Raw genomic sequence first — 23,884 nt, 5'->3', positions numbered from 1 at the left:
CAGGTGCCCCATGTCAGCTCAAATGGCACGGCTTCCAAGAAGTCTTCCCGAGTCACCTGACGGAAGCGGATCTTCCTCTCGATCTCTATTGTTGCACCCTATTTTTTTCTCCCTTTCACGCATCACAGTCTGTATTCAATTTGTTCATTAGCTTTTCCCCTCACCATCTTCCCTTTTTTTGCCCACTCAGCTTGAAAATTCTGGGCGGGCAACGAATGTCTGGGTCTTGTTCACATCTGTATTTCGCAGCACGGGCACTCGGTAAGTATCAGAGGGCTAAATGGTACACAGGGGGTACACAGTACATGCTTGTTGAATGGTGATTGGCTTCTCCAGGCCCCTCTCCTTCTCATTGTGCCCTGCACACAGTAGGCACCGAGGACGCTGGGCTGATTGACCCAATTAGGTCTGTAAACCACTCTGTCCACTGGGACCTCCCACCCTTCACCAGCCACCAATGCCTACCTCTGGCCCCTCCCCACAAGGACTCCGATGCCCCTATCTCCAGTAAGACTTTATCCAGCCTTATTTTCTCTAATTCGTATTAACAAAGCAATGGATTTTTCCTATCGAATTATGTTTCAGTATTAAATGGATTTTCCCCATCAAATTATGCTTCAATATTAAACATTAAATCACCACCCCCTCCCCCACAGAGATTCGGCTAATGTCCCCTCTCATCCCTCAGGGTGGACGCTCCCTGGGGTGGTGGCGGGGGACTGGGACTGTGGCCATCATCTGACCAAGATGCGTTACCACATCGTGTGTCCGAGCTAATGGTCCTGTCACAGAAGCATCAGAGCTGCTTGTTTTAAAATGCTGATTCTTGGCCCCACCTCAGAGCCACGGAACCAGACCTGGGGGAGAGGTTTGCGCCAGAACCCAGGAATGTGCATTTTAACAAACTTCCTAATGAATTCGGAGGCATAGCAAAGGCTGAGAATCCCTAAGCCAGAGGATGAGAAAGCACTTTGCCAACATCTCGGATGTGAGCTGTAATCACCATTCCTGCACATCCCGGGCCGGCGGGGCCCGTGCCTGCGGGACTTGGGTGGGAGCGGCCCCACATCTGGGTGGCTGCAGCACAGGCCACCGCAGCAGCTGGTGTCCTTCTGGATCCCTGCGCTCATTAATCACACCCTGACTGGCCTCTGCTCACACCCAGAGGCTGGCTGGGCCTGGGCCTTGGGCGGGCTGTAGGTCCAGGAGGAAGCGCGGAGTAGGAAGGAGCCAGGTCTGGGTGCACACCCTGGCCCAGCATTACCTTGAATCCTCACTACTTGCAAGAAGTCCGGATTCAGAGACGCTGCCTGTGACGGGCAACCTCTATGACGGCCCCCAGTGACCCCACCTCCTGGCATTCACACGCAGTGTAATTCAGTCCCCTGGAGTGTGAGCTGAATTTGGTGACTCGCTCCTAATGAAGTGACTATGGCAGAAGTAATGTCACTTTTAAGATGAGGTTTATGAAAAGACTGTGGCTTCTCTCCTAGGTACCCTCTCAGACTCTCTTGGATCCCTCGTTCTGGGGTAAACCACGGCACATGTGCAAGGACTATGTGGTGACGAACGGAAGCTGACAAACAACCACTTGAGTGAAATGGAAGCCGACCCCTCCCCAGTCCAGCCTTCAGACAAACCTGCAGCCCCAAGCCCACAGCCTGATTGCAACCTCAGGAGCAACTGAGCCACAGGCCCCCAACTAAGTCACAACTGGATTCCTGACCTTCAGAAACTGTGAGATAGTAAATATTTATTGTTTTAAGCTGCTAAATTTTGGGGGGGGGGGTAACTTGTTATGCAGCAATAGATAACTAGTACACCTCCCCTCTAGGCATCCTTCCAGTGACAGTTCTTCCTACACCCTTCCTGAAGTCCTTAGCCTCAGCCGCAGCAAACAGTTTACTTGTCCCTCTAATGGGCCATGCTGATTCACATCCCCAGGTCTTTTGTCCTGCAGATCCACCCTCCAGAAGGCCTGGGCCACCCAGGCAGCATATCTCTCTCCCAAGACTTCCAGTGTCAGTGTCACCTCCTCTGTGAAGCCTTCCCTCATTTTTTATGCCCATCACAGCCTGAGCAGTTCCTATTAAAGCAAGTCTAATGCACTGCCTCCCTTATTCACTTACCAGAGGCCCGGTGCACAGATTTGTGCACTGGTGGGGGTCCCTAGGCCTGGCCTGCACCCTCTCGCAACCTGGGACCCCTCGGGGGATGTTGGAGAGTGGGTTTTGGCCCGATCCCCTGCAGGCCAGGCCAAGGGACCCCACCAGTGCATGAATCCTCTAGTATGCATATAAGATCTTTGGTTAATCTTTTCCCGCCCTCCCTCCTCCCCTCTTCCCTCTGAGATTCATCAGTCTGTTCCGTGTTTCCATGCCTGTGGTTTCCGCTCCTGCATTGAGTGCGTGCCCCCTGGTGGTCAGTGCACGTCATAGCTACCGGCCGGTCGGCTGGTTGGCCGGTTGCTTAGGCTTTTATATATAGAGATAGTCTGTCTCCATTGTGAGCTCCTGGAGGACAGGGCCCAGCCAGATTCTCCTCTGTCTTACCTGATGCTTAGCACAAGGTCTGACACAGAGCAGGTGCAAGGAAGGTTTGGTGAGTGAATAAACAACAAGCAACGTGTGACTGATTCTATCCCCCCAGGTCCTGCCATCTCCTAAGGCTGCACAATTTCACATTCAGGTACAGACACCCAGATCTGTTATCTTCCCCCAAGAAACTGGCCTTTCTCCCAACTTCCCCACGTCTGTTCCAGGACCATCACCTCCCTGCAAGCTGGAATTCCCTGCTCCCTTTGATTCCTCTCCCTCCTCCCTTTCCTGCCTGTGTCTGCATCTCATCCAATTCACTGTCAAACATCTCTGGACTCCCCTGCTCCTCTTCCCAGCACTGTGGATGCCTTCGCTGCAACAGCTTCCTCTCAGGCCACTGTTCCTGTCTCTGGTACCTCCATTCATCCTCCCAGGGACCTTTAAAATGCCCAGAAGGCGGGAGTGGAGGGACTATGGAGATGGTGGAGGTGGCCTCATTTTATGGAGGTAAAAATCATTGCAACCACCCCAGGCTAAACTTCCACTGGCTCTTCAGGGCCCCTGGAAGAGGGTCCAAACTCTTAGTCTGGCATTTGGAGCACCCCAGGGTCCGATTCCAATGGGGAGTCAAGAGGACAAGGCACAAATAGACTTCAAATCTCCAATACCAGCACCAGCACCATCACAGCTCACGTGGCAGAGTACCTGCACCAGGTTCTTCTCTGTTTACCTGATGCTGAGCACAAGGTCCGACACAGAGCAGGTGCAAGGAAGGTTTGCTGAAGGCTGGGCTTTGTATACATCATCTCTGTTAGTTAGCATTTATTAAGCTCTGACTGTGTACTAGAAGCCATAATAAATGCTTTATAGGTCTTAAGTTGTTGTATCCTCACAAGCCCCATAGGAAAGAGGGTTTCACATTCGGCCCAGGACAAACAGCTCATAACTGCCAGGGTTGTCGGGCTTTGAACCCAAGTCTGTCCACCTTCGCAGCCTTCTTACCACCACCATGCAGGACCTCTCACAAACGTCCTATGATTACAACCGAGGAAGGCTGTAAACTGTGCCATAGTCAAACACCACCTGTATTATTGTTTAATGTTTCCCCTTAAATTAACTTAAGCGGCATAGAGACACTCAGAGTACAGACACCCAGATCTGCTTGGAAGGGGAGTTTGGAATCCCACTACCCGGGTGTAAGACTCCTGGCTCCTCCACTCTCTACACTGAGTGGCCAGATTATTATGATCTCTGAAAGCAAAATCTGGACACTCAGTGTATGTGTGTGTATGTGTGTGTGTGTGTGTGTGTGTGTGTGTGTATATTAAAGGCCCGGTGCATGAATTCGTGCATGGGTGGGGTCCGGTCAGCCTGGCCAGGAGGAGGGGACATGGGCAGTTGGCCAGCCTGCCTGCTGGTTGAACTCCTGGTCGAGGGGACAATTTGCATATTAGCCTTTTATTATAAATGGACAGTGGTCGGCAAACCGCGGCTCGCGAGCCACATGCGGCTCACGAGCCGCAGTTTGCCACTCTGTTGACTAATGAGTTTGCCGACCACTATCATATACTACCCTTTACCTCTTTGCACACAATATGCCAATTGCCTAATCCTCACAGCTTCCAACTACACGGTAACATTTAGTCTAGTCCAATGGTCGGCAAACTCATTAGTCAACAGAGCGGCAAACCGTGGCTCGCGAGCCACAGTTTGCCGACCACTGATATAGGATATACACTGAGTGGCCAGATTATTATGCGATCAGAGATCATAATAATCTGGCCACTCAGTGTCTATGAGAGTAAGGCTCTCTGCCTCAATTTCTCAAAATAAAAAGGCACTTTCCCTCACAGGGTTCTTACGAGGATTAAATGAGTTAGACATGTCAGGTGGCCAGCACACAGTAAAAGTGGTGATCAGGAGGCCTGGTCCACAGTGGGACTGTACGTCCCCATCGCTTTACATTGGAAGGAACCACGTGACTTGCGTCGTGGCTGGAGGGCACGGAGTGATGCGGGGGTCATGTCGGGCTGAAGCCTGTGAACCAGTCTACAATTTGCCCCACTCGCTCCTTCTGCCCTGGTGATCGTGACACCCCAAACGGAGGCTCCTCCGTCTGGTTGGTTCCCAGAGGGAGGAATCCCAAGCTGAACCCCGATGGGCATGGAATGGTGAGTGAGAAATAAATAGAAATAAATTTCTATTGTTTTGGCCTATATTGACTGATACAAAAGAAGCTCAATAAATGTTGACTTTTAAATGAGATGACCTATACATTTTCTTAAGAAGGAAACTATATCACTTCTGTACATGAAGAAATAGAGCACCACTTAGCATCAGATAAGATCCGTATAATTATTAAAATGAGAAACATCCTCATGCAACTAAAATCATCTTGCAACACCTCCTCCCACCCGAACCCCCCGTAGTACCTACAAGTACCACCATCAAGAAATGCCGTTTAGCCCCGTCGGCGTGGCTCAGTGGTTGAGCACCAACCTATGAACCCGGAGGTCATGGTTTGATTCCCGGTCAGGGCACATGCCCAGGTTGCAGGCTCAATACCCAGTGTGCGGCATGCAGGAGGCAGCCGATCAATGATTCTCTCTCATAACTGATGTTACTATCTCTCTCTCCCTCTCTCCTCCCTGAAATCTAAAAATATATTTTTAAAAAAATGCTGTTCAAATGCCTCTGAGAAGCCAAACCACGGACGTAGATTGGGAAAGCCCAGCCAGAGTGCCTCCCGGTCAGCTCCAGGTCGCTGCCCTGGCCAGCCTGACTTCCCAGCGGCCAGGCCCGGTGCCCACCCCACGCATTTGCAGGGGCGCCTGTCCCACTGCGGCCCTTACCTCGGCAGACGGTGCCGTTCTCCACGGCCTCGAAGCCCGCTTTGCACATGCAGCGCCCGATGGGCACCAGCCACTCGCCGTCCCCGTTACAGTAGAGCTTGATGGGCACGTCCACCTCCTCGGCATTGGCGATGCAGCTGCCCCGGGCGGCCACCAGCGAGGTGCTCTCGGCCCCTGACAGCGTCTCCTGGAAGACGGCGCCGTTCTGGATGACGCGGGGGCACTTGCGGTAGAAGACACGCACGGCGATGAGGGACATGCAGCCGCCATAGTCCTGGAAGGCCAGGTAGAAGCCGCTGCGGGACACGGGCCCGAAGCTCCTCACCTCGGTGTTGATCTTCATGACGCGGCCACCCAGGTCCACCTGCGAGAAGCTCTCGTCGGCCGCGATGGTGTCCACCTTCACCCACGGATTCTCCATCCAGTTGGGGAAGGTCTTGGTGGCCGAGTCGAAGTCGGCCTCGTAGTAATAGAGGTTGAAGGTCTCCTTGCAGGAGCCGGGCACACTGGGGATGCTGCTGCAGTCCCGCACCGAGAACTTCATCTCCACGTGGATGCGGTGGGCGCCGCGGCGCCGGATGAACTTGGTCCGTAGCCAGTTGTTCTGGCTCGATTCAAACACATTGCAGACCTGGTAGGTGCGGATCGTGTTCATGTTCTCATCGTAGCCGCTCACCTCTTCCCACTGCGGGCGAAATGCTCGTCAGGTGGGGGCGGGAGGGGCTGAGCCCAAGGAGCACCCAAAGAGAAAAGACACCCCCTCCCCCCACCTTAGGGAACCCTCCAGTCTGAAGGGGGATAGACGGGACTCCTAGAATCAGGGGCCTCCTAGACTGATGGGGGAGGCACAGACTCTACCTTAGGGATCTTCCACTTTGATGATGGAGACATGACCCCTCCCATCACAGAACTCCCTAACTGAGGGGGAGGCATGGCCTTAGCCTTAGGAATTCTCCAGTCTATGAGGGAGACATGGCTCGCTGAGGGGCAGGGCACATACTCTGCTCTTGGTATCCCCTAGTGCCTAGTCTATATGGTAGAGGCGACCCAGGGGTTCACTGAGAACGGACAGAGCTGTGTGCCTGGGGAGCTACCAGTCTGATGATGGGGAGACAATTCTGCCTGTTGGAAATTCCCTGCCTGACCAGGGAGACACAGTCTGTGCCCTTGGGGGCTCCCCATCCAATGGAAGAAGAGCCCTTACCCCTGTGACTGGGAAGACAGGACCCTACCCTGTTCTGGGTCCAGAAGAGGCTCAGACGGTGCCTGGAGGGAGACCTCCCACCCGTGCTGCCTGGGCAGGTGCCTCAGCATCCTCACTGGGCCAGGCCTGGGCTCTCACAGCCAGCGGAGCGCTCCCAGGCCTCCCTGCTGGAGGGGCGGAGTGGGGCCATGGAGAGGTGGAACTGGGCGGGCACGGGACCCGTACTCTCTCCTCACAGACCCTCAAAGGCCAAGCCCCTGGCACTGCTGAGCCTTGGCGCACACGTTTGTGGCCTCCTCGCGCACCCTCTCGTCTTCTCTCCATCCTTCCGGAACCTCCTGCAGCAGGCTCTCCGTCTGGCTGCAGTGTTTGCATTCACGGGGGACCACCTGCCTGGGCAAGGGCTGGGCACCCTCAGCCCTCTGGGTCTGGTCTCCTCCATGGACCTGAGAGCATGCTGAGGGTAGCTACTGTTCCCCTCCTTCTCTTGTGTCCCCTTGGGGGTGGGCTGGCTTTACCTGGCATAGACCCAAAAGGGTAACCCCACAAGCAGAATACCCTCACCCACCCCAGAACCCCACAAGCAGAATACCCTCACCCACCCCAGGAGCTGGGAGCTGATAGGGTTTCGTTCCTTTGTCATGTTTCTTACACGTGGTGCGTGTGGTCATCCCCATTTTACAGATGAGGGAGTAGAGACCAGAGCAGTGAGGTCCCTTGACCCAGGTCACCCAGACCCAGACCCATTCACTTGCTTGCCCATGCTGCCTCGAAACACGAGGACCCGACAGTGCCCCCGGGTTTTGTCCCAGCTCTGCTGACTTGATGTGTGGCCTTGGGCAAGTCGCTTTCCCTCTCTGGGCCTCTATTTCCCTAACTGCCAAATAGGACTATGAAGGGGGTGGGAGAATTGTCACATTCAATGGGTGTCCTTTGTCTGGGTCCCTGTGATGCTCCGGGCCAGGTCTGCACAGGGCGAGCGGTAGCAGCTGGCCTGGGCAGGGACGGTGCTGGGGAGGGACGATGCAGTGCAGGGCGAGTGTGTGTGGGGAAGGCCGAGCTGAAGCCTGCTGGCCCAGCCTCTACTTCAGTGGCGGCTCTGAAGCTCCTTGCATTGTGTTTAAATTTTTTTTTTTTTCCCTTTTTGGTGGCACCATGTGACAAAGTCAGCCCCTTGTTACAACCACTGCTCTTCTTCAGAACTTAATTAGAGCACTTAATTAGAGCGCTCTGCCTTTCTCCCCTCTCTCTAATTAACATGCGGAGGCCCTGCAGCCTAAACACCCCAAATAATTGCGTCCGGGGGCCCTGCAGCCCAGCCTGGCCTCATTACCGGCAGGGTGGGGCCGTGGGCCCTGCCACTCTCGCAGATGGAAAACTGGTGACAAGAAAGAGCCACAGAAAGAAGCCTGACCCGGGGCCCTGCCTATTGAGAGCGCAGGCCTTGGGGGGGACGGGAGGGGGGGGGGCGAGAGGCAGGGATGGGATATGCAGCTCCATGGGCAGCAGCTGAGTCCCAGCATAGAAGCTGGGGTGGGGGGAAGGGAAGGGATGGGCTGTGGGAGCCCAGAACCTTCCCCAGAGACCAGAGGGATGAGGAGGGAACGGTGCTGAGACCGATGACGGTGACAATGACGATGGGGATATTTATTCTAGCTCCTCGCTATCGGGAGCCCACTCCATGCCAAGCCCTGTGCTAGCTACTCTGCAGGAAAAGCTCACAAGAGTCCTGTGAGGAAGGCATTGTTATCCCCGTGTTAGAGATGAGGAAACCTAAGTTCAGAGAGGCTACAGCACTGGCCCCCAATCAGCCAGTGGCGAGTGGCAGAGTTGGGAGAGAATTTCAGGAGTCTTACCCCACAGCCTGTATGCAAGTGCTAGGCTGGTTGGTGCGGCGAGAAAGAGGAATCTGAAATCGTGCCTGATCTTGCCCCTGGGGAGCCCGCAGACTACATGGGCTCAGATGCAAGGTGTGAAGAGCTCAGGGAGGGGGAGCCCTGTGTTATAGGGACCCAGAAGATTCGATATAAACCTGAGCCCTGCCCCTTACTAGCCGCAGGGCCCCTGTCAAGTGGCTACGACTCTCTGAGCCTCGGTTTCCTCACCTGTCAAGTGGAGGTGGCTCCTTCCCTGTGGAGTGGAGAAGGTGTGTGAAAAGGCGCTGGACACAGTATCTGACCTACACTGGGTGGTGACGTAATGACAGGTCACTCTCCTCATCCGTAAAAGGGGGCAGTGCAAGCACCTACTTCTGAGCTTCACCCTGAGGATTCCATGGGACAGTTTCAGGCATCCAGCATGTTGTCATGGTAACGGGGGCTCCACCCATGGCAGAGGTCCCGGTGGGTGGGGCAATGAGAGGCTTGGCCCTGGGCTCTGAAGGAGGGAAAGGGGCTGGAATGTGAGGGGGGCATCCAGGCCCTGCAGCAAAACCCAAGGTGTCCTGGGGGACCAGGCAGGGTTTGGGGACCACGGACTCACCCCTGATGGAGGATGCACGATCCAGCCGAGCTCCGCCGTCGCTGTGGTTGAATCCATCAGCGTTTCTGTGGGGAGAGCGAGGCGTCACCACCCAAGGCACTGAACAGATTTACATTGGCCCCTTTCAGGCATTCATTCAACAAACACACCCTGACGACCATTCTGCACCAGGCCCTGTGCTGGTGCCCCGAGGAGAAAACCATGAACAGGAAGACCCTACCGCGGAACAGATCGCAGCCTGACAGGAAATGAGGTAGGAAGACAGCCAGCTGTGAGGGCGTCGGTGGAGAGACCTAGAAAGTCACAGCTGGATCTTTCACGCCACCTAGCTCAGCGAGGGGGGGAGAGGCATGTTAGCGGCCACGCTCCCCTAGGTGCCCGAGGCAGACATCACCAATCCATCCCCACGCACCGTGGCTGCGCGATGCGTCTCACCACAGGGCACCAGGAAACGAGCACCCGCCTCTTCAGATCCTGTCCCTGGTGCAGCCCCACCACCTCGCTTTACACACAGGGCAACTGAGGCACAAAGAAGGGGGCAGGGAGACTTCGTAAGGATCACACAGGGACCTGCCGCCTACCCGGTGAACTTCTAGACACTTCGTTTGAGGGTCTGGGGGATTTGGAGGGAGGAGAGTGGGGGCAGGGTGCTCCGTGTCCAGGCTGCTCTGAAGGTCGAAATGGGAGTGACAAGGTCTTGAACTGGGACTGGGACACTGGGGATGGAAGGAGGGAAACGGAGGAAGCATTTAGCCAGGGGTGACCCCAGTCAGAGCAGCCAACTGACAGGGAGGATGCAGCAGTGTCCCCATGACCACCAGTGGCTGTGTTTTCTGGTCACTGTGTCCCTTTGCACTGGGGGCTGGTGATGGGGGTGGGGGGCGGGGGTGCCAGGGACGGTGGGGTCCAGTGCCAAGGCCGTCTTTTGATGGCAAATTGGAGGTAAGTTCTATTGTGCTGCTTCGGAGCTGAAAAAAAGGTTTCCTTTTCACACTCCGAATGCTACAGATTTTTCTTCCTGGAGAGAACAAGGGCTGAACTTTTAACCTGTTTTCTCTTGTCGGCCTCGGCCAGGGACGCGCCAGGCCGGGCTCCCTGCCTGGGCCCGAGGCGCAGCTGCTAGGAGCTGTGTCAAACAGGGGAGAGGAGAGACTGCTGGGGATGAGAAAGGGGTTGGGGTGCACGCCCGCCCAGCAGGTGGCCCCACCCCTTGGCTGCATTCCTGGGCTGACCCGGAGGCCAAGCCCTAGAAGATTCCACAGCCCAGAGGAGGGACCGTGGACTGACATCCTCATCACACGGGTGGAAACTCGGGCCCAGGGAGGGCCAATGACGTACCAAAGCCGTACACACCAAAAGCTGGCGCTCACCCCCTGGACTCCCAGGGAGCTCCGGCCGGGGCGCCCACTACCCCCTCTGGACCAGCCTGGGGAGGATCTCAGAAGGACTGGAAGTCAAGGGCGGCCCGGTTCACGGACAGGAATGGACTAAGAGGGAGTGGGAAGTTCGCAGATTCCCGCCCCCACCCCCCCGCCCCCCGAGGATGCGAAAGGCGGGTACCGCCTGTTCTCCCTTCTCCCCACGCCAGTTCTGGGCTTTGCCTGGAAGCCCATCTCTGTGAAAGCTGCTCCCCTTGGGGCTGTGGCAGGAGGGGCATGGGTGAGCTCCCCCCCACCCCCCGACTTCGCTGGGCCTTTTGCTTTTCAATGTTGACACGTCCCTCCGCCCTCTGAAAAAAGGGGACGGGAGGTGGAGACGTCAATCCTAATGAACCCGCTCTGCCACCTACTTGCTTGGTAACCTTGGGCCTGTGCCCTTTCTAAGCCTCGGTTTCCTCACCTGGAGAACAGCATGACACCTCCTGAGTGTGGACAGGAGGACTGAATGCCAAGGGGAGTGTATTAGCTTGGAGGCCAGCACAAAGCAGGTCCTCAGCGAGAGGCAGCTACTGCTTCGTAGATGGAGTGTGGTGCTTTTTGGGTGACCAGGGAGACACACACACCATTTTGTGGGGGCTCATTAGGTGGCCCCTGAAAGTAAAGGCGAGTATAAAAGGCTCCAGCTTAGACTAATCTCTCCCCCCACCCCCCCACCCCCGCACCCCCCGAGACTGTGCTTGCCAACATCTGACAAACATCAGCCTCTCGCTGATGGGCACAGCCTCCGGGGAGCCCGCTCCGGTCTGTCTGAGGCTGCTTTCCTGGGACGTCGTGAGTTCCCTTTGCTCCTCTCAAACCAAGCACAGAAGTCAAACTCAGTTCCCCAGGGAATGGAATCAGGAGTCCTGGCCCCAGGAACCTGGGCGGGTTCGGGAAGCCAAGCCCTATTTCCACCAGCAGCACTTCTTTCCTTTCCCCCCAAACATCCCCTCCCTGATCCCAAAAATCTACAAAGGGAGACAACTCATGTCTGAAGAAGTTTGAGGAGCCAGCGGCCCTCACCCACATTCTCACTACCATGCCAAGGGAGTGTTGATTCTGTCCCATTTCACAGACGGAAAAACGGAGGCTTCCAAAGGCTCAGGGCTCACCCAAGGCCACACATCCATCCATTCATGAGCTATGCTCCAGCTGCACAGACTGGGTAGTGCACTCTCTCACCCCAGGACCTCACACCTCACACCTACTGTTTCCTCCGATCTTCTCGCCCGCCACACCTGCTTTGCCCCCTCCAATTCTCCTCATCCCTGAAGTCTCACCTCAGGGAACCTCCTCTGGGAAGTCCTCCTGGATCCGCCCCACCCCATATCTCTGTCCCAGCACTTGCAGGTATCCTGAATTGGAACCACCTCTGTTTGCCAGGTTCTTCCAATGGTGGGTGCTAAGGTTCTGGTGCTGGGGTCCCCAGCACAGGGCCTAGCACACAGTAGGTCTTCCTCTATTACGCAGGAAATCCCCCATCCCCCCACCCCCAAAACTGTAGGATCTGAACACATGCTAGTGTTCTGCTCCAGCAGGACAACAATCATGACTTCAGCCATTTCCACCTACAACCTGTATTTATTTAGTTACTGTTTTTCTTCCAGTTGACTTTTTTTCTTAAATGCATTTGAAAGAGGAAAAAGTCGCCATTATTAGAAAGGGAAAGTCAACATCACTTGCCATAAGAAGTTAAGTAAACACAAGATTATTACAATTAAAAATGCCTGGACTAGTAAACCACCTAACATCATTTCACTTCCCAAACTGTCTCGGGAGTGCTGGAAATGTCCCCAACCTTATCCCCATCCCCACGGTGACAATGCCAATCCCTCATGCAAGGCAAGCTGCATGCATGCCCCCACTCTCCTCCCTCCAAATCCCCCAGACCCTCAAACTGTCTATAAGTTTACCGGGTCGGAGGCAGGTCCCTGTGTGATCCTTACGAAGTCTCCCCCACTTCTTTGTGCCTCAGCTAGCGATGTTTCTAATTAATCACCACACGATGTGACAAAGACTGCCATGTGGATGTGCCCAGTGCACTGTGGGAAATAGGAACCGGGTGTGGAAAGCGAGGAGGAAAATGCCCCGTTTAGGGACAGCTTCCTGGAGGAAGTGACTGAATGGAGGCTTGAAGACTGAGTTAAGAAGAAGTCAGGCCCTGGCAGGGTAGCTCAGTTGATTGCAGTATCAATCCATACACCAAAGATTGCAGGTTCAATTCCCAGTCAGGGCTCAGGGCACATACCTAGGTTGTGGGTTTGATCCCTGGTTGGGGCGCATATGGGAGGCGACCAATCGATGTTTCTCTCTCTCTCTCTCCCTCCTCTCTCTCTAAAATTCAACAAAAGCATATCCTCAGGTGAGGATTAAAAAAAAAAAAAAAAGAAGAAGTCAGGAAAGGCTGAGTGGGAAAGGTAAGGTGAGCAGTAGCCTGGTTTGTGGGGAGGGTGGGGCAGGGCCTGGTGAGGGCTGAGGGTGAGGCCTGGAGAGGTGGAGCTGGGCTGCCCAGTAAGGGTCAGCGGCTCTCCAAGGCCTCCTTGTGGGACTATGTCCCCCCCCCCCCCCACCGCCCACATCCTGGCCAGCCTCTCTAGTCCCACCCACTCCGCCCTCCCCTCTCCGTCCTCCCCCCAACACTGTCCTTTCCCTCGCCTCCGGACACGCCCGCCTTGGCTAGCCGGATGGAAACGTCCAGTTTCCAAGCCTTGGATGCTCCAATGGACACAGGAGAAAACTGAGGCTGTGCGCACAGACTCTTAGCATCCGAGCCACAGCCTCCGGCCACCAGCCCAGAATGCTTTCCTCGGGGGGAAGCAGGGCTGGGGCCAGGGGAGCAGCTTTGGCCCCAGCGCAACGCACCCACACCCCCTCGCCTTCCTGGAGACTGCACAGAAGAAAGCAATCAGGAGGCCCTGATTGCACAGGCTGGGGAGGCCCCCAGGCCCCTCCGGCTATGTGTGAACGAGCAGTGTGCATTTCAGAAATATTTGAGCTAAAAGGGGAGACACACTGAAGTCGTTAGCGTTGGGCCCAACAGCAGGGTGTCTGGGCGGGGCCCTGGAGGGCAGCACTACCACCCCCCGGTTCAGGCTGGGGTGGTTGGTTGCCTTCTGCTCCCTGGTCCACCCCTGACCAGCTCTGTCTGACCCCCTCTTGGGACATACTTCTCTAACTGACCTCAGACACCCTTTGTCTGCACTGAAGACAGTAGGTGAGAGTTATAAAGAGGCAAGTAAGAACTTTCATTAAGCACCTATTGTGTGCTCGGCATTGAGCTGAGCACTCTAAGTATCTTTTCAGGTTTATGACAACCTGGGTGGAGGTATCTATCATTAACCCCATTTTACAGATGAGGAAACTGAGGCCAGAGAGGTGAAGAACCTGTACCAGGGCACACAGGCAGGGCTAGGATTGGAACCCACATCTGTCCCATCCCGTATCTGTGTTATTTTTAAGATGCCACAGCTACAGCCTTAGAAAAACAAACACAAAATAAACAAAACCACCAGGGCCTTTTGTATGTGTTTATTCTCTGCCTGTGTGAGGACAGGAAGGGAAAAAGGGAAGGACAGGTGGGGAGTAGGGCGCAGACTGTCCAGGTTAGAACCTCGGCTCCGACATTCTCTAGCGTGTGAATGCAGGCAAACCTGTGCTCCTCTCTGGGCCTCAGTTTCCCCACATGTAAAACGGGTCACGTGAGAATTAAGTAGCATTCTGCTGATGTGATGTCTCCCAGGGCCCTCACTGAGGGGCACGGGGGGGGGGGCCATGTCTGACTCGCTCACCACTATATCTACCCGCCCCGGCACACAGCAAATGCATTGGCCCACCACACAGCAGCTGGCGATGTTTCTAAAGCCCATGTCTGATCATGTCTTAAACGAGCTCAATGCCTTCAGAGCTCCCCTGTCATCAGGATAAAGTCCTAGCATCTCGACAGCGCATTCGAGGCTGAGGCTGCCACTGCCTGGCCGGCTAATTACCTTGCAGCTGCGCTTCCCTGGGTCCCCGGGGTGCAGGCCTCCTGAATTTCCTTCTGCTCGCAGAAAGCTCTCTGTCTCCTTGGGCTTTGGTGACTTGGCCATTCCAGACTTTCCCTCCCTGGAATGCCTGGCCCTTCCAGCTTTGCTAACCTGGCCAACTTCTCTTCCCGAACTGAGCTCACCGGCGCCTTCTTCCTGGCAGCTGTCCCTGAGTTCTACTGGGTTAAGTCACAAGATCATGGTCCTTCAGTGAACGTCGACGGTACCTAAATGCGTGCCAGGCCCCGTGCAGGGCTCCGGGGATCCGTAGAAACAGGTCAGCAGGCCTCTCCCTCGAGGAGCTTCCACACGAGTGCCCAACACGTGAACTTCCTACCGGGAGAGGCGGGGTGCAGAGGCTGGCCCAGTCTGGGAGCTGGGAAACCTTGAGGGAGAAGGGATCGGCTTTGACCAGGGTATGAGCAAAGGCACTCAGAGGAGGTGGCGCTTGAGCTGGGAGAAGAGGGGAAGGGTACACCGCACAGAGGGAACAGCAGTATCCCGGGCACAGAGGGATGCAACTTTAGGGGCAGTGTGGGTAATAGTAAAAACCTGGTGACTGGCGCCCTGGTGGGCTCTGGGCACGGGTTTAGCAGCCATTACCTCATGTCATTGAAACTATCTGTACATGAGGTACTTTACGACCTCCCTTTACGGACGGAGAACTGAGGTGTGGAGCAGCTGTTCAAGGTTTCCATGGCCAGGAAGTGGTGGAGTCGCATCGGCCTTGCCCCAAAGCCCGTGTTCGTGCCCGCTGCACCACGCTGCAATTTCGGTCCCAGGCGGTGGGAGCGAAACGCTTCCTGGAAGGAGGTGGTAGCTCAGGATGGAGCCAGAATTATGCAGGGCCCCGGATGTGGGGCTAAAGAGTCGGGCCGTGTCCCAAGGCAATGGGGAGCTATGGAGGGTTCCTGAGGAGTGTAGTGGTGTGGTCTTTCCTGAGAACGTGGACATGACAACATAGTCTGTCCTGAAGATGGACAGACACCTGGTAGATGTTTCCGGGGGTCTTTGCTCAAGACTGGCCAGCAACCCAAGCCCAGGCAGCTAATCAGCCTGGCGTGTAACCCAAGCAACAGATGCCACTCTGGCCCCTTCCCAGCAGCTCCAGTTGCTCCCTGTCTGGGGCTAGAGGGGCTGAGGTGACTCAGACACAGGCCTGTCTACAGTACCACGGCCTGGTGAGATGCCAGCCACAGCCCGGAGGCCAGACCCGGGCTGGGCATGGCTGGGAGTGGGAGCATTCTTTCCAAGGTTCAAATGAGAACTTCCAAGAGGAGGCAACGGTCAGGAATCAGGAAAGTTCAAGGCCATCAACAAGCTGGGTGACTTGGAAAAGTCACTTCACCCTCTCTGAGCCTCAGTTTCCTCACCTGTGAAATGGGGATCACAACCCTCTGTACCTCACAGGGTTGCTTGAGGATCCCCAGAGGCGTTGGATACAAAGGGTTTTTATAACAGGCAAAGGCTGAGGATCACGGTGAAAATCGCTAACACTCCTGGGGCCAAGGGTGGGCAGCAGCTTCATCAGCGCTGTCTCCTTCACGTCCCAGAGCAACCTCGCGGGGAAACCAAGGCTCAGAGAGATCTAGGTCTCCCCAAGGCCACAAGGCCAATGAGGGGCAGGGCAGGATCTGACCTCTTTGGTCTGACCTCAGAAACCATCGGGCTATGCTGCCTCACAAAAGGGGAAAACAGCCCTGGCTGGCGTGGCTCAGTGGTTAGAGCGGGTCATGGGTTTGATTCCCAGTCAAGGGCATGTACCTAGGTTGCGAGTTAGTTCCCGAGCCCTGGTCAGGCGTATGCGGGAGTCAACCAATCAATGAGTCTCTAGTGGTGGTGGCCCAGGATGGAGCCAGAATATGTAGGGCCCCGGATGTGTTACACGCCAGGCTGATTTGCTGCCTGGGCTTGGGTTGCTGGCCAGTCTTGAGCAAAGACCCCCGGGAACATGGATGAGTCTCTCTCACATCAAAAGGGGACACATCACAGCTTTCATGTACCATGCTCTCGGTGCCAGGCCCTGGGCTAATCACTCCATACACTCTGCAAGGCTGGCACTGCTATCCCCATTGTACAGATGCGGAAACTGAGACCAGAAAGGCTAATGGGCGGCCCAAAGTCACACAGCCACGAAGAAGCAGAGCTGATATTTGAACCCCGCTCAGTCTGACTGGGTTCAGGGAGGCCTCTGTCTGAAAGAGAGGAGAATCGGTGCCTGACAGGGCTTCAGGGTCACTGGCCCACGCAAGTGGGGTGTGGCGCTGCCAGAGAAGCCCTGGGCAGCTGTGGGGAGGCTGTGAATCTCCGAAGGTGAAACCTGCCAACAGGCAGCGCGTTGTTTCTCTAGCTCGGCCCCCTGCTCCGTCCTCGGGCTCCGGGAAAGGGGACCCAGCTAATGTGAAATCCTTCTGCCCGCAGATTCTCGCACACATACCCCTCGTTGTCCTCCCGCCGCTCGGAGGCCCTTTTCTGCCTCGGTTGCCTGCCTGGAGCCTGCTCTTGTTTTCTCAGGCCGGGGCGGAGGAGTCCCTGTGACGCCGGCTCCTCCACTTGGTCCCCCGCCTGCCCGCCGCTGGCCTGGGCATCCGCCAGCGCCAGCCGCCCGGCTGAAACCCAATCCTCGGGGCCAGCCGGGCTGCTCGCTAACAGCGGGCCGCATTGTGAGGCCGGGGCTTCGGGAGAGTTTGGATTCGCTGCTTGGGGACCCACTTAACCTCCGCAAAGGACAGGATGATGGATGGGGGTCTGGGAAGGGGTTGCTGGGGGTGGGGTGGGCGGTAAATGAACACCAGGGCTTCCTGGGGAAGGAAAGGAAGGAGGCAGGGCCAGGAACAGCCCTCCGCACACAAGATCTCCGTTAGTCCTCGTGGCAACCCTGAGGGATGCCTGTTGCTGGTCCCATTTTCTACGGAAGGAAACTGAAGCTCTGAGAGGCCAGGTGACTTGGCCAAGGTCACACAGCCCGTCAGAAACGGAACCCAGGACCATTGGCCTGGAGCCTTCCTGACACACCAGGCTGCCTCTTGCAGCTGGCATTTGCCTGGTGGTTTTTAATCTTTAAAGTCCTTTTACTTCAATGAATCCACAGGCCCCTTCCCACCTATTAAGAAGGTAATACAAATATAACGAGGACAGCCGACATTACTGAACCCCTACTGTGTGCCAGGCGCTGTGCCGAGCACTTTTCGACTTCATCTTGTGAGACCCTCATAGTGGCCCGGTGAGGTGGGAACAACTGTCAGGGCCATTTTACAGAAGATGAGAGGGAACTCAGAGAGGCGGTCGCTAGCAAGACGTGGCAAAGCCGGGACCCGCCCCGGACTGGCTAATGGAGGCAGGAGCCTGGCACCCCGGTTGCTTACAGTGGGCACCCCTTCTGAGGGGTTGCTAAACAGCTGCCACCTCCCCTCGGCCCAGTGGACGGAGCTCCCACCCTGCAGTCCCACACTCGAGGTGTTTCTTCCCCCTGCAACGTGGCTTGTCCTCCTGACCTGCCTGAGCCACTCAAACACGTCCTTCAAGACACATCCCAAATGTCGCCTCCTCCGAGAAGCCTTTCCTGATGACCCCGGCACCGGAGCTCCCACAGTCCTACGTGTACCTCCCATCATCACCCTGGACGCCCTGCCCGGCGACTTCCTTTTATTCCCCAGTCCCTCAACTGGACTGTGAGCGCCTGGCAGGCGGGGCCGAGTCTGGTTCACTGTGGCGGCCTTCAGCCTTTGTTAAAACCACCGTACCCGCACCCCCAGCTTACCCCGATAGTAAGTGCTCTTTCCTGCTTACACCATCAGTCTCAGCGTCTGGGTTTTTCCTCCAGGAAATATGGTCACATCAAGATGGCCCCGTACACTATATAATTCAAAGCACTTACTTAGTGCCAACTGTGCTGAGCTGTCACATACTGTCTCCTCTGATGCTCACAATATCCTATGAGCTAGAATGATTATTATTGCCCACACTTACCCACCCGCCCATCATCCATCTACCCCCTCTCTTGCTTACTTTATCCATCTGTCATTCCACTCGCCCAATAACCCACCACCCATTCATCCACCCACCCATACAACTAACGTGTATCCATTCATCACGCATTCATTTTCCCTGTAAACCAACTCTCTTCCTTCATCTCTTCTTCCCTTTCTTTCTATAGATGGGGAGAAATGAGCTTCAGAGAGGTTAAGCAACCTGCCCAATGTCACACAGCTAGTAAGCAGCCGATTCCGCTGAGCAAGGTACACTTTTAACCACTCTGCTATGTAGCCTCTGGCTTTCTCACTTTATTTTTAACTGTCCTGTTGCATGCAGGTTTAATATGATAAGTCACCTCAAATCCTTTTGGATGTGTGTGGGTGTAAATTACACATCAATGAGTTACAGGCCACTGTAAGTCCAAGCCAGGGTCTGCCAGGTTGGAGTCAATTAGCAAGCCTGCTGCAGGACCTGCTGGGACTGGATTATTTGCCTAATTGGCATTGGTTTCTCCCAGTGAAGGACAATTAACTCAAATCCCAGAATCCAGACCACCCCTCTGCTTCTGGGCAAGATGTCAGGCATTTAGCCACATGAGACTTTACTGTTCATTCATTCACCATTGACCCACAGACCCACTTATCCATCTATCTTTCTAATTATTCAATCCTTGCAATCATCCATAAACTATCCTGCCATCTACTCACACACCCACCTACCTACTTACCCACCTGGATACTTATCTACTCACTTATCCTTCCATCCACCCATCTGTTCACTTACCCAACAATCCACCCACCCATCCATCTACCTACCCATACATCCACTGACCTACCCAACCCAAGAAAGTATTTATGTAATTGTTCTGCCTTCTTGTCATACACTCACCCATTTGCCCACCCACCCACCCATCCATCTATCTCTCCATCCACCCTATCATTTACCTGGTCCATCAGTCATTGCACTCACCCAGTAATGCACCACCCATTTGCCATCTTATACATCTAGCATCCCACTTTGGTATCCGTCCATCCATGCACTCACCCACTGGAACAACCTCCCTCTCCTTCCTTTCTTTCTTCTCATTTTTCCATCCATTTGACCATTCATTTACACCAGTCACTTATATATCTAAAAACGTGTTACCTATCTATTTACTCCTCCCATCTAGTCAGTCTGCGTTTATTGAACACCTACTATGCGCCAGGTCCACGCCAGGTACCAGAGAATCAAAAATAGACATTGTCACTGGCAAAAAAAAAAGGTGCTGATTTGGGGTCAAACTCGAAACCCTTAATGGTTCCCACCCCCACTTCCCAAGGACTCTCCAGGTTCACATTCTACCCTTGGATTTGGCCCCTTGCTCAAGCTGGCATCCTGGGGCTCTCCTGCTGTCTCCGGATCTGGTTTCTCTCTGCCTCCAGATAATTTGCTTCCCGGGGTGCCTTTGGCCTGTACACCCGGCTTCCCCATCATATCAGCCATGGATATGGCTGAGGCCTGTTACACCCCAAATAGGACCCAGTGAGTGAGTGAGAACGTCAGCCCAGATTCAGCCTCACCGCCACTGCGGTCCCCTGTTGCACAGTCTGGAAGAGGGATCCCAGGCATAAACAGACATAACTCCACAGCAAAGGAGGGACCCAAACCCTGCCTGGGGGTCAGAGGAGGCTTTCCAAAGGAGTGACACCTCGCCTGCACCCCAAATACTGAGTAGGAGACAGGCAGGATGGAAGGAGGGAAAGGGGAAGAGCTTTGAGAAAGCGAAAGTGTGTTCCAGGCAGAAGGAACAGCTTTTGCAAAGGCTGAGAGCAGAGAATAGCAGCCCCTGCGGGAGCCGCACCAGGGAGAAGGAAGGTCTAGGAGTAAGCGGGCTCCAGGCTCCACAAAGAACCTTGGATGTCAGGCCGAAGGGCCAAGACCATCCTGGGCCCCAGAGGAGCCGTCGAAGGGGCCTGATTCAGCAGTCTTTCCGTTCTCGTGTGTAACCGGCCCATTTTACAGATGAGGAAACTGCAGCCTAGGGATCAGAGAGGTGCCGAGGGCTGCCCCAGGCCACGCCGCTAGTCAGGAGCAGAGGAAAGATCCCACCCCAGGTCTGATGGCTCCAAAGGCCTCGCTCATTCTGAGAGCAGCCGCTGCCTCGGAGTAGAGCTGTTTTCAAATTGCCTGCATCCCTCCAATGTGAATGCCCGCCTCCAGCTCTGCCTGTGTGGCCCTTGGCAGCGTGGGCGCCGTGACAGAGCCACCAGGCACATCTCTGCCCAGCGTGCCTCCACGCTCCCTCTCACTCCGAGGGCTCACTTGCCAACCACGCCCAGCATCGCAGGGGGTTAAGCTCACACGGCTCTGCTGGGGCGTTTCCTCATGTGCGAATGTCTCACAGGAGAGTGGCCCAGCAATTTCCCATCACTGTCTTTCCGATCAGAGCCTCCGTGTCTTCATCATTAGTGACTGTTCACTCCCCCTCCCCACCGCGCCTCATACCCGGAGAGGCGACACCAGACAAAGAGCCTGAGCTTCTGACATGAGCTGCTGGGGCTCGGACTCGGCTGGGCACAGAAGGGTTAGCGATAGCAGGAAGGAACAGGACTCTCGAGGGAGCCTGTAGGGTGGAGAAGACACTGGGGGAGGGGCCCCCAGAGCCAGATGCAGGGAGGAGACTGGCCAGGAGGTGAGGGAATACCACCCACTACCCCCGGCGTCTCCACCATGGTGGGTACCTCCTCTGTGCCAGGCCCTGTGACAAGCAATAGACATCCAGGATCACATCTGAGTTCATCTAAGCCTCCCCAAACCCTTCAAGGGATGTAACCCTATTCCCGTTTTGCAGATAAGTAAACTGAGGCTCAGCGAGGACCAGTTAGTGGGCCAAGACCCCCTGCAAGTTGGTGGGGAAGACAGACTTTGATTTCTGGGCTCTGTGACTCAAATTCCCTCATGACCTCAAGGAGCTTTTTGGGAGTCTACAGTCCCAGGTGGGGGCTGGAGCAGGTGGTGAGGTCAGGAAGGGGGGAGGGGCTTCCAGGCCCGAGGGTGGCAGCATGGAGCCAGGGAGTAGGCGTGACCTGATCCGGAGGTGGGAGGCTGTTGCCAGGGAGGGGAAACGGGCAGGGAACAAGGCCACCTGGCACCCAGTCTGGCTCTTCCACCACAATCTGTGGGGCCCCCCGCAGCTGAGAAGTGTCAGGAAGGGGACGCTCCGTGCTCCGGAGGGGCGTGAGGTGAGCCGGGACAGTTGCTTCACCTGCCATGGGCTTTCCTGGGCGTCAGCGGGAGACGGTGACAGAGGAGACATCTCGCAAGAGACCGTTCCAGGAAATCACGGGAGACTTTTGAGGGGAGGTCAGCCACCAAGCTCGGGGGGCAGGACCCCTCCGCCTCCCCTGAGATTTTACCGGGCCAGGCCAGTGCTGCCCTGGGAATCAGCAGGTGTGATGGGCCAGGTGGAGATGCTTCCATCGCCGTCAGATCAGCCTGACGTTCAAGGCCCGCCGTGGGCTGGCCCTGGTCTCCGACCCGGACTGCACCGCCCTCCACCCCAGGGGGCCAGTCTGCTCACAGCCAGCCCACACCTTCTTGTCCCCCACTGCCGGGCCTTTGCTCTTGCCCATCCCCTTGCTTGGAGCATGGCGGGCAGGCAGAGCAGCAGGAGCTAGGCCCAGAGCAGGGAAGAGAAGTTCCTCAAATGTGCCAAGCTCTACTATGGCCTCCTTCGCCTACCCAAGCCACTTCCTCCGTCAGGATGCCCACCTTCTTTACCTAGAACATTCCTCTTTATCTTTTAAGACTCAGCTCAGGCATCTCTTCTTCCGGGAAGTCTTCCCTGACTACCCACCCCCCACTTCCCAGCTTGGTTTAGATGCCCCTTGCCTGGGTCACTCCTCTCCACAGCGTATCCAATGCCCTTTCCTAGACTGGTGTTTGAACAGGGACAGGAGTCCTGCAATGCTGGCTTCCCGAGCACAAGGAGAGGCCATGTCAGACAACAAGCAAGTGACCTGAGCCAAGCCCACAGACACTCCGGGCCGGGCCTGCCTTAGAGCTGAGCCAAGAGCAGCCTTCCCAGGCGGCTGGCTGGCTGAGCCACGAGGCTGGTTCACCTAGGACAGTGGTCGGCAAACTCATTAGTCAACAGAGCCAAATAGCAACAGTACAACGATTGAAATTTCTTTTGAGAGCCAAATTTTTTAAACCTAAACTTCTTCTAACTCCACATCTTCAAAATAGACTCGCCCAGGCCGTGGTATTTTGTGGAAGAGCCACACTCAAGGGGCCAAAGAGCCGCACGTGGCTCGTGAGCCACGGTTTGCCGACCACTGACCTGGGAGACCACAGGACCACTGGCCACAGCTCCCGGCCCTGATCAGCCCACACGGGAGCTCCTCCTTACCAGGAATTCCGTGGAGTGGTGGCGTGGTGGAGGCAGTGGCAGCGGCCTGGGGTGGCCCCAGCAGACCCACTGATGCTGGAAATAGGCTCAGGAATTCCTGCTCTAGTGGAGAGACTGGGTCTGGAACCTCAAGCATCTCACCACGCTGGCGTGCACCCCGCTGGGATGGGCTGCTCCCCTGATGGGGTTAAGGTATTTACTGGGTGGTCCTGTCCCCTCATGCTGACTGGTACACCTGACCTCTTCCCTGCTGGCCCCCTCCTCCCCACACCTACCCCAAGTCTGCAGCCTCAGTGACCTCATCTGGGAAATGGGAACACGAAACAGGCCTTACTCCCAGGTATGGATGCAAAGCTCAGCTCAAGGCCTTGCACAGTCAGCTCAGGTGAGCTCAGTACCACAATTTTTATCAAACCTCATTACCCGAGAGCAATGGTACTGAGAACAGAGCAAACCCCTGCGATGGGATGAGATGGGCAGCTGCATATGAACAGGGACGAGGTCCTAATCCCGACTTCCAGCTACAGAGGACCTACTATGTGCCGGGAACTGTGCCAGCTACTTTTCACAGGTGATGCCGTTGGGTCCCCTTTTCACAGATCAGAACACTGAGGCTCAGAGAAGGGCAGGGACTTGCCTGGGGTCACCGGGGAGTTGGCAGCACTGGGATCCTGAGCGCCGTCTGGGGCTTCCCGCTGCCTCCAATTGACGCTCAGAAAGTCCCCGGGGCCGGGCCTGGCAGGGAGCATTAACTTGGCCTTATTTAAAGTTGCAATTATCTGTCCCATTTCCCGCTGCTTACAACTGAGCTCTCCGGGGAGGCGGGAAGACCCTGATGAGGCTGCCAGGAACAGGGAGTTTCTAAGGAATCGTCTCTGAGCCCGTGACTGAATGAGCAGGAGGACGTGGGCACTCTTCCGGTACCTGGGCCTCTCACCCCTCTGCCCTGCCCCACGGAGCTGAGCCGGCGGCCGGGAGGGGCTGCCCCACGGTGGGCAG

At 55.8% G+C, this 23,884-nt stretch overlaps 1 protein-coding gene across 1 annotated transcript in view; it reads right to left on the bottom strand.

Moving 5' to 3' along the window:
* Positions 1-9,134, bottom strand: part of EPHB2 (EPH receptor B2) — a 117,402-nt gene extending 108,268 nt beyond the window's left edge. The window contains exons 1-2 of the mRNA XM_008148112.3: positions 9,075-9,134; positions 5,390-6,074 (exon numbers count right to left, since the gene is read on the bottom strand). Of these exons, the coding sequence (XP_008146334.1) occupies positions 5,390-6,074; positions 9,075-9,131 (742 nt within the window). The 5' untranslated portion in view covers positions 9,132-9,134. The remainder of the gene's footprint in view (positions 1-5,389; positions 6,075-9,074) is intronic.
* Between the last annotated feature and the right edge of the window lie 14,750 nt (positions 9,135-23,884).

Source organism: Eptesicus fuscus, chromosome 9 (genome assembly GCF_027574615.1).
Source record: "Eptesicus fuscus isolate TK198812 chromosome 9, DD_ASM_mEF_20220401, whole genome shotgun sequence".
Taxonomy (NCBI): Eukaryota; Metazoa; Chordata; class Mammalia; order Chiroptera; family Vespertilionidae; genus Eptesicus; species Eptesicus fuscus.
Note: the sequence above shows the minus strand (reverse complement) of the source record. Positions and strands in the feature narration are given on the sequence as shown.